This window comes from Pinus tabuliformis, chromosome 6 (assembly GCF_031772625.1).
Source record: "Pinus tabuliformis cultivar Carrire ecotype Pingquan chromosome 6, CPIR1, whole genome shotgun sequence".
Lineage (NCBI taxonomy): Eukaryota > Viridiplantae > Streptophyta > Pinopsida > Pinales > Pinaceae > Pinus > Pinus tabuliformis.
Window position 1 is genome coordinate 1,737,828,751 of NC_142292.1, and position 11,166 is coordinate 1,737,839,916.

The following is an 11,166-nucleotide window of genomic DNA, read 5'->3' on the forward strand; positions in this document are numbered from 1 at the left end:
GTTCAACTTCTTTTTTGGCTTCAAAAATGTTACCAAACTTTTTTTTGTTCCACTCTTTGAGTTTAACTTTGATGTGTTTAAGTCTTTGTTGTAGCATGAACATTTTGGTGCCTTGAAAAGGAAACTCTTCCATCCACCATTTATCAATATTGTTGGTGAAGTCAAGGTGAGAGAGCCAAACATTTTCAAACCTGAAAGGTCTGTTCCTCGGTTTGCCCATAAAAGTGGCTTCAAGCTAGACTGGTCAGTGGTCTAAGCCTCCAAAAGGAAGGATTGAAGCTGACATGTCAGGGCCTATGAGAAATAGGTCCTCTGAGATCATGAATCCATCTAGTTTGGAGGCAACTTGAGAAGCCCCTCCTCTCTTGTTATTCCAGGTAAAGGTGCCATTTATTGTTTCAGCATCCACTAATCTCATGTTATTTATGAAGTTCTGGAAGGCAATGGAGTCTCTGCCTAGTGTTCTGGTACCCCCTTTTTTCTCTGTAAGAGATTTTATCATATTGAAATCCCCTGCCAGAATCCAGGGTATATCAGGATATCTCTCTCTTAGCTCCTCAAGGGAAGTAAGAAGCTTGAGTTTGTCTTCTAGTTTTTGAGGTCCATAGACATTTGTAATCATGTAACTCTCCTTATCACCCACAGGTTGTATTACCAGCGAAAGATAGTTCCTGGACGTAGGATTCCAAGTTTTTGGGGATCCCAGAGCATAAGAATCCCTTATGCCGAGTTGTCTACCTTAACCTCTAGATACTCATACCTACTCAACCATTTTCTATGTATTTCTATGATTTTATCCATCGAGCATTTTGTTTCCTGAATGAAAACCATGTCTGGTTTTCCTTCTTTTATTCTACTGTTGAGATTTCTTTGTTTCCTTTTACTTCCTAGGCCCCTAATATTCTAGGTTGTGAACTTCATTAAGAAAGGTTTGTAAAAGAGTAACTGGTGAGATCTTTCATCTTACCTGAGTTGATCATGACTTTTCTACATTCTGTCAGCAGCTCATTCTGTCTATTCCTTCCTCTTTTCCTACCCACGTTCTTGGAAGAGTGCCCCAGTGTATCCTCCATTGTCTTCACCCCATTATTTTCTTGGCTTTCATGGTTTCTTTTGACTCTAGAGCTTTTCGATTGGGATCTCCATAGGAAGAGTTGTTGAACCCTATTAAACTCCTCTTTTGGCAGGGAGTTAACTCCTTTGGTAATGCCTTGCTTTAGAAACTTTTCTAGATCCAAGTTTTCCTTCTCAAGAATCTCATGTAGTTCATGATCCTCTGTTCCTGCCTCACTTGGGGTCATCTCATGGTCCCTACTGAGCTCCACACTTCTCGGTAGATCATCATGTTGTTGGCTGTTTTCTAGTATGTCCTCCATGCTAGTATCCCTATTCTTCTCATTGGTCTTAGTCTCTGATTTCTAGTTTTCCCCATTGTTTCCAATTTCTTCTTCTAATATTTTGAAACTATTATGGCTCAGTGGTCCATCCTCATTGACTTTCTCTTGGTGCCGCTTTCCTCCTTTCCCCTTTCCCCCCACCTTAGTGAAACCCTCGAGATCTTTGCTTGTGGTGGTTTTTTCGTTGCTTTCTAGTTTGTTTAATGGGCAGTCTCTATAGGTGCCCATGTTCATGGCACTTGCGGCACCTAAATGGGACATGCTCATAGTCCACCGCCTGCACCCATTCCTCATCATAAACTTCTAAAATGATCTCGTCTGGGAGTGCCCCAGATAGGTCCATTTCCACACAGATCCGGGCGAAGGAAGTGTATTTTCCTCTTAATGTTGCATCTGATATCTTTATAAAATGCCCTAGTTTATTGCCAATAGCCTTTAGAGACTCTGGCAGCCAATAATCTAAAGGAAGGGAGTAAAGTCTTATCCATACCAGTATTGAAGTGAATGTTTCTCATTTTGGGACAAAGTTCATCACCCAAGGTCGCATGTACAGGCTTGTAGCAACATAAAAATAGGGTCCTCCTTTGAACACTCTGTCTTTATCTTCTAAGCTCGTGAACACCACCGTGAAGAAACCCTTAGATCCAAGGTGAAGGTTTATTTCTCCTTTCGGTTTCCAGTGGTACCTTATCCATGCATGTAAGGCCTTCTCCGTTGGTCAGGTCCCCATAAATTTGCATATGATCGTGTGTTCCACCATGTGATCTCTGTGCACCTGTAGCGCTGGGTCACTTAAAACGACCCGGGGAGTGATAGTCGACTTGGGTTTGCAGCCCCCTGTCGCCCTCAAAGGTGCATCTTTCTGACTGCTACCCTCTTTCATCTTCTCCCTGCTATCTTCCTCATGATTTGCTCTTTGTTCATGAGTTTTGATTTTTTCTGTGTTAGTGTCCTCAGTGATCCCCTCTATTGGTTTCTTGAAGTGATGCAGATCAGTTTCCTTATTTCTGTTCGCGACTATGTGATTGTAGGAGGCAACAGAACTCCCTCCTCCATGACCCGCCATGGTCACTAGCTTCCAACCCTAACTCAAACCCTAGATCAGAATGCTGCTCTCGAGATGTCCGAATTTTTTTTTTTAATCGTCATTACAATTTGTTTATATGAAAAAATTTGTCAATCAAAGTTTCTTTATTAATTTAAAAGATTACATAACTTCTCAAAATTATATTTATATTGGTCTCATTTTTACTAGATATATTGACCAACAATTACATACCTAAATACATAGAAAATTTCCAAAATGATAGTGGTTTACATAAGTTGACAAGCAAAAAGTGTCAAAATGCCTCTAAAACAAGGAACACCTTTAGAACAAAGAGAAAACCAACATACATCAAATATCATCAGAATTTACCAAGGTGGGATAATTTAGACTGGATCTAGGGGATACCAGAGGTTTGAAATCACAATGCAAAAGCCCCTCCATGTAAACAAAAAGGGATTCCAAGCAATTTAGATAGGATATAGGGGATAACAGAGGTTTGAAATCATAATGCACAAGCCCCTCCATGTAAACAAAAAGGGTTTCCAAGCGATTTAGACAGGATCTAGGGGATAACAGAGGTTTGAAATCACAATGCACAAGCCCCTCCACGTAAACAAAAATGGTTTCCAAGCGATCGCGCTCCTGGATGTGCCACTGTCCTCTCCAAAAACTGGTCATTCTATCATGCATCTCCCACAAGTATTGAATATGATTCATAAAATCCAAAATATCATTGGTGATCATCTTACAATTGATGTGGTCCAAAGTACCAAACAACTATTAAATCACAATACCACCATCTTCTATCCCAAATTAAATTGTATTTTTTTATTATTAAAATTAAAATTATATTTTTAAATATATATAAAAAAAATCCCTTTAAAAACCTCTGTTATTTCAACAATTTCAACGTTTCTTTTAAATTTTAGATTAGATTTAAACGAATATAAAATAAAATAAAATATTATGTTTCAAATTTTAACATGTTTAGCTGAGTTATTTTCAACATCTCTCTGATTGTTCGCCTTCATCCAATTCTGATGTTTAGAAAACTCTATTTTGACATTTCTATAAACTTTTTGCTTTGTCAAACTATTAAAAAATTAAAACATTTTAGAACTTTGCATGTAGAATAATCCATAGGGTGCCCCACTCGCATCACATTCCAATTGACTTTGTCTCCTGGCATCTTGCGATTGACTTTTAGATGGTGCAGATTGGAACATCTGCAATTGACTTTACGTGCTGCAACTTGAAACATGTAACTTGCATGACACACTAAATCTTCCAAACTTATTTTTCAAATTCACATCAAACTCTATTGCTCGAATTTATCTTGTGCGTTTAGAAATGACGGCCGCGGACTCTTGACCAAGTTCATAGCAACATCAAGACGATGATAGCCGCCTGCGCTTAGTCTAAAAAGACAGATGTTTTTGCCTAACGAAATAAGGGTTTTTAAGGGTGTTTAATCTAAATATGTAGTTAAAAAATTTATTTTAAATAATACAAATTAAAATTTAATCTCAATCTTTTCTACCGGATTCAGTCATCAAATTTCTGAAAAATCGCAAAAAACAACTCTTTATCAAATTTACTCAGCGAGACGGATAAGTACAAAGTCTGAAGTCAGCAATGGCAGCAGAAGGCTGCCTTGACTTTTTCCCTCGAAGCGCATGTGCTCTGTAAGTCAACGATATCAATCTATAAACACGACAGAAGGTGCAGAAGAGACCCAGGTACCAATCGGGACATGTGATTCAAGATCAGATGGATGGTCCCAAAAATAAGGTGACGATGGTTGTGGCAGAGATAAATCGCGTGAACGAGGAGAATCAGAAACTGAGGTCTATGGTGAAGATCATGACCAGTAAATATAACGACTTGCAGAAACATATCAGGTCTCTGGTGCAACAGCAGAAGCGTGGTGATGGAAGCCAGGTATATGTTATATATATATATATTGTTTAGGAAGCCAATTTCACATTGGGATCATAATGTCAAAAATTCTTAACCTCTGTTCTGATTCCGTAGATATTCAATCCAGATCATCAAAGCAACCAGTTATTGTGTCCAGAGCCTATTAATGTCGACTCTGGCCGTGCAGTTACCCAACAATCTGATCAGTCTTCGGGAGGTGAAGAAAAGGAGAAGAAGAATGTCAAATCTATGGAAGATCAACAATTGCCCTCCAAGAAAAGAAAGATAAATTACATGCAGTCAGAAAATATAGAGAATGGAATCAGTTCGTCCATGGATGATAGTCCTCGCTGTCATGGGGCCGAGTCGTCCAACAAGAATCTCCAGGTGCTGAGCAGGGGCTCTGGGGAAGAGACGACAGCTGCGCAGAAAAGAATTGTAGCTGTGCGGACAAGATCCGATCAATCTGCGGTAATAATTTATTTGTTGTATGCATTAATAGGGTAGATTTCAGGAATATTTTGGAATGTGAGGAATTAATAGAAAATTTTTATGTCATTTTAAAATATTTCTAAAATATTATTAACTACTTCCGTAAGTGAATTTCAAAATTATATATTCTTGTTCTTCTTCCTGCAAAAAGACTGATCTGATTATCTTCTTCCCTGCAAAAAGACTGATCTGATTATTATAATAATTAGAGAGCCGATGGCTGCCTGTGGCGAAAGTATGGGCAAAAGATGACAAGAAACAATCCACTTCCAAGATCCTATTACAAATGTGCTTGTGCGCCGGGTTGTCCGGTTAAAAAACAGGTTCGATCTCCTCCTTTTCTCCCAAAGAAATCTCTTCCTCATACTCTCGTGGACTTTGAGTATGAAATACATACAATTAGCCATGACATCTTGACAAAGGTTTTCACCCAGCAGAAATTTCACTTCCTGCAAAATTGCTCTTTGGGTGAACAACTCACGCTCTTTGGGTGAACAACTCACTTGCTTAGCAGTTGTATTTTCTTTTCCCTATTGTGTTTTTATATGGCTTTCCTCTTTCTTCTTCTTGCAGTGAGGGCGTTTTGTTTTTATATAGTGTTTCTCTTTCTTCTTCTTGATGTGATTCTATTTTACAATGATGTTATATTGTAAAACAGGTATTTGTATTTTCTTTTCAGTATTGCATTTAAGAGGTTTGAAGCAATTTTATTTTACATTGTAAAATGGGAACTTTGCAGTTGTATTTTCTTTTATCAGAATTGTAATTAGGGAGTTTTGATACCATGGGGTATTTCTTTTTTTCTTTTTGAGGTTATTTATTTTACATTGTAAAATAAGAAATTTTTTTAAGAGTATTATTTCAGTTAACCATGATTATCTCTACTTGCATGAAATAGTTAACTTGCATAACATAGTTAACTGATCACTACATCACTAGTTTTTTTTTGGGTACATGTCTATATCTCTGGATTCACTATTAAACTCACCACTATATTAATTAGGTCATGTAAAATTTATTTTCTTGAATAGTATTTTTGCATAATTCTTTTTATACATGAATGAATAAAATTCATTAATTTTTTACATCTATCAATTTTACCTTTTTTTTTCCTAAATGAATTTTATTAATTGTTTTCTAGCTAAATCCTATCTGTATAGTTTTGTGCATTGTTGGCTGAATCAGATTGGTATGGGACTTTGCGTTTCTAATTTAAAATTTTGAACAGGTTCAAAGATGTGCCCACGACTCGACCATTTTAATGACAACCTACGAAGGCGAACACACACATCCTCTGAGTCCTCTGGCTATGGCAGTAATGGAGGCCTCCTCCTCCAATCAGGTCATTAGCGAGAGACTGAGTACAGTGAATTTCGTCGCAGACAATCAATTTCTACCTTGCATTGCTTCAATATCGACATCGAACCCGTCTCCCACAATCACTCTCGATCTTACAGGAAATTGGCCGAATCGAGGATTACAGTTCCAGCCTCCACATTTAGCGGCAGGCAGCTTCCGACACTTTTCTCCATTGTTCAACGGTGATCAGAATCAATTGGGCAATCACTCTGTAATCACGCAGGACACTGTAACTCCTATAGACTTATAAAAATTTCAGGAAGATCTCAACGTCACTGCAGCCCTGTGTATATTGTTCAATTTGGATGATCCACTGCAGGGAATGATGTCCAAATTCCCTACAAATGCCCAATACACCGATGGTTCAACCACGCAGCGTTTGTGTAGACTCGCGTACTCTGCAGTACTTATTTGGGGAATCTTTCATACGTCGATGTCACTGCGCACAAATGATTTCCTTGTATTGTAATCTATATGTGGCATGGCTGAAAATGGTCCTTTGAATCGGGTAAAGAGTCAAACTGCACATAGAAAAAAATAACGATTAAGGTTGAATCCAGGAATGAGACCGAAGCAAAACTGTGTTGTGTGTCCACTCTGTTAAACGTCAAGAACTTGCATTCACAGTCTGGAAATCATTCTTCTATTCTGTTTTGCAGCTATTTCTTACACTGTCCCGGCTCTCTAACTGTTCTTTGCTGGAATTGGATATTATTTTCTGTGTGCGGGCAATGTGTACATAGCACCTGTAGCTTGTAACTCTTTTTTGACCTACGGCCTGCCCTGAAAGAAGACTGTAAAATAGTTTTAGCTGAGTGTTACTGATATTGTTGTTCATTTGCTTAATTGAATCAGGCCAGATGGCATAAAAGGAGACATATCTCATAACGTATGCATAGATTTCGTAGTAGTAACTATTGAACATCAGTTGAAAGTGAGCATGGAAGCAATGGGGAAACTGAAATCTATTTAAGTAAACCTTATCTCGTAACAAAATGAATGAAAACATAACGTGAGCATTGCTAAAGAATCTTGCAGGGTTAGCTACGAGATATATTTTTTAAACCAACGACATAATTAAGTTCTCAAAATCTGAATTTTCAAAAATTATATATAAGCCATCAAAATATATGATATATAATTTTCTTTTTAATTTTTATTTTTATTTTTAATAGGGGGTAGTATTAATGGTGATGAGTACGAGTTAGCATAGTTGTTTGGCTTTCAATTGAAACATAGGTTAGAATCAATGTAGATTCATTTAACATTTGATTTAGAGGTGTAAATTTTCTTTCTAGAGTATAAAATTTGAGGAAAAGTTTGCATATTGAGGGATTTGATCCCTTTCAGCGCATGATAGATCCAATGTTAGATGGAGCTAAATTGGTTCTAGTTGAGAGTAACAATGTCACATTTTTAGATTATCATTATTATGTATATGTTTGATATAAAATTCAAAATTCACATTATGTTTTCTTTGGTTGGCATGACCATATCATTCTCCTCTTTAATTTATTTTGGGATGCTAATATGGATTTAAAGAGAAATGCAACAAATTACAGATATAACCATAAATACAAAGATGCATTAGAAATAACACTTCATTTCATTAATGTAAAATACTGAAATATGCTTACAAACAGAAATAGAGATACACTAGTTCGGGCGATGGTAGCTTATCTCTGAGGAGAGATGTGGCGGCTACATGCCTCTGAACAACATTACAATGAGGCTCAAGGGCTTTTTTTATTATTGAACAATAAGAGAAAACCCTAAACAACCAAAACCCTAACTCGAGGAGATGTAACGCCAAGAGTTTATGGGCCCCATTGGGGTTAGTTGGACAACCAAATTTTCGGGGTCGTGACTTGGTCATATTATCTCCATTTGACGCGTATGATACCCCGTTGGAAATATTTCTCCGAGGACTACGACGGATAAGATGATTTAAAAATAAAAAAAGTTGGTAGTAGATTTCCAAAAAAACGTCGTTTGCCTCAAAACAGCTTAGAAATTTAAGAACCCGAAAACTGCTAAAAATAGTAAACTGTGCTACAATTAAGGAAACTAAAAAACTAAAAGAAACAATGGTGGGGGTCCAAGTGGAATTGGTGGGTGGCCACCAATATCCACCTAGATCATTCCTCCCCCCTTAGGAAGCAATGGTCCCCATTGTGTTGAGTTCTTCCATAAGATGAGGAAACTTCTGCTGAACTTGGTCCCTGGTGAAGACGTTGGCCTGCTTTGACAACTCGGTATAGTTGGATCTTCTGTTGGCAAGTGTGCTTGATCTGCATGTCCATGATCCGATTAGTTGCAGCTTGTTCCATGCAATCTGGATTTAGCTCTGTTGGTGTGAGATGTTCTGTAATGTCGGATGTGTCTAGTAATGGTGGAAAGTATGGCCGAAGGCAGTGCACATTGAACACTGGGTGTAGGCCAAGGAATGGGGGAATGATGAGCTAAAATGCATTGTCTCCCACAACCTTGGTAATGGTGTAAGGACCATATTGGAGTGGTCTGAGCTTCTGATTGGCTCTTGTAAGGCATTCTTTCTGTAGATGCAACCAGACTTTGTCGCCCACTTGAAACTTGTGTGGCACCCAATGTTCATCATGTCGCTGATTGTACTTGGCATTTTCCATAATGGAGCGGTGATATATTGGCCTGTTGGGTAGAGGTGCTCCGTGATTTAGATCGAAGAAATGCTTGACCTGACAGTGCAACGGTACCCCTGTGGGTGAGGAGAAGATGTCCTTGTATTCTCTCATGACCATATCCACCTACTTCTGCTGTGTGGAGGAACCCTTCCCGGGGGCCATGGATGTGGCTATGATCTTCCCCTTACTTTGAGAGCGAACCAGACAGAAAATGAATTTCCTAGTTTGGGAGATGATCTTACTTCCTTTCTCAGCGGGGATCAAAGAAGTGGCGGTAGTCGGTGCTACCTCTGGTATCTTGTATAATGTATTACACAAAGAAATAATAACAACGAAAGACCTTGACTCATACATAGCATGTCACTTCCACAAATATGGTTGGCCTAATATTACAACACAAACATCAAGAGGTGCCGCATCCCATAATACCTCATACGTGAAGGGCTTGATGTTGTAGGGAAGGCGAAACTGTTGGCGGACTTGAAGATCTCATTCTTGGTGAAGCCACCCGATGTTGTACGGTTGCAGGTGTGGTATGGTTGGTAGTCCCAGCCGCTTCACGAGCTCTACTGAAATGAGGTTCTTTTGGCTCCCATTGTCAACAATGAATTGCAACGGCGAACCCTTCACCCACATCTTTGAGTGGAAAAGATGCTCCCCCTCCTCTTGATCTTCGGGCTCATTCTTCTGGATTGTAACGGTGGAAATAGTGGCATTGGACTCCACATCAATGATCTGCTTCCCTTTTTCATTCCTCTTATCGGGTTCTGACTCAAGGTTGGAACATGCATCTGATTCTGAAGCCTTCAACTCGGCCACCAGCGACTGCTTGGTTCGACACTCACTTGTGTTGTGAGTGGGGCTCTTGTGGAACTCACACCACTTTCCCTGTCCTTCTTCGGCGTCGCAGTGTTGTTCTTTACTTGCAGCGTCGACAGGTTATCTTTGGTCACCCCACCTTGGATTTGCTTTTTATTCTTTGGATTCACAGATCCAAAGTCTCGCTTCTTCTGTTTAAACTTCTACTCGATCTTGACAGCGTATCAGTATGCTATGCCGAACGAGCAGATGTCCAGGAACTCCATCTCGTCTTTGGATGTATCTATGTAGGCATTCGCGGTACTTGAATACCAAATGTTTCTCAGAATCCTTGATGCCCAACTTTATGTGCAGGGTATGAAAAACATTGGTAAACTCCGACACATCTTGGTCCCTTCCCTGCCGCAACGTGGTCCACTTTATGTATTTGTCCTCATAGCTCCCGATAGGGTAGTATTGCTCCTTGATGGTGTCCTAGAATGAATTCCAAGTGGGAGCAGCTGAAAACAGTGAGTTCGTGCCTTCATCCTTTTGCTCGCAATAGGTTTCCCGTTAGTCCTTGATGTGGGGGGCTTCTTTGAGAATTGAAAAAGTGATCTTTTCCTGGCTGGGAAAATCATGAATGGAAAATATCCTTCTAGCAGATTTAACCATTTATCTATAGCGTCTCCATCTATCTAACCCTCGAATAAGGGGATTTAAAAGTTAACTTGTACCTTAAAGGGTGTGGTTTTTCCAGAGTAGATGTTGGAAGTAGTTGTGTTGCCCTTGGGTAGCCGCTGAAGGATTTGGGCAAAGTTGTCCATCATCATGTTCCTTTGTCGCTTAAGGGCTTCTTCGAGCAAGATTTTGATAGGATCTCCTGCCCCCTCATCTTTCTTTTCATCTGCCATGGGAGGCTGTCGGGATTTGCAAGGCTAATCTTTCAAAAGTTGAACTAGATCAAGCCTTAGCTCCTTATATCCCGACCTCATTGGGGACATGCAAAGAAAAACAAAGAAAGAGTAGACCACTCTGATACCGCTAATCCAGATTTAAACAGGAACACAACAAATTACAGATATAACCATAAATACAAAGATGTAGTATAAATAACACTTCCTTTCATTAATGTAAAATACTGAAATATGCATACAAACAAAAATGGAAATAAACTAGCTCGGGCGATGATAACTTATCTCTGAGAAGAGATGTGGCGAATACATGCCTCTAAACTGCATTACAATGAGGCTCAAGGGTCTTTTTTATTATTGAACAATAAGAGAAAACCCTAAACAACCAAAACCCTAACCTGAGGAGATGTAACACCAAGATTTTATGGGCCCCGTTGGGGTTAGTTGGACAGCCAGCTTCCCGGGGTTGTGACTTGGTCATATTATCTCCGTTTGACATGCATGATACCCCGTTGGAAATATCTCTCCGAGGACTACGAAGAAAAAAGATGATTTTATGAACATACCGTTAGCGGTAG

General features: G+C 39.1%; 1 protein-coding gene across 1 annotated transcript; it reads left to right on the forward strand.

Annotated features, from left to right (window-relative positions):
• Nucleotides 1-4,197: 4,197 nt before the first annotated feature.
• Nucleotides 4,198-7,107, forward strand: LOC149265843 (WRKY transcription factor 6-like). The gene is made up of 4 exons (XM_089393960.1): nt 4,198-4,386; nt 4,480-4,836; nt 5,067-5,180; nt 6,086-7,107. Exons 1-4 carry the CDS (start codon nt 4,216-4,218, stop codon nt 6,464-6,466), a joined length of 1,023 nt encoding a protein of 340 aa, XP_089250086.1. The 5' UTR covers nt 4,198-4,215; the 3' UTR covers nt 6,467-7,107.
• The last annotated feature ends 4,059 nt before the right edge of the window (nt 7,108-11,166 follow it).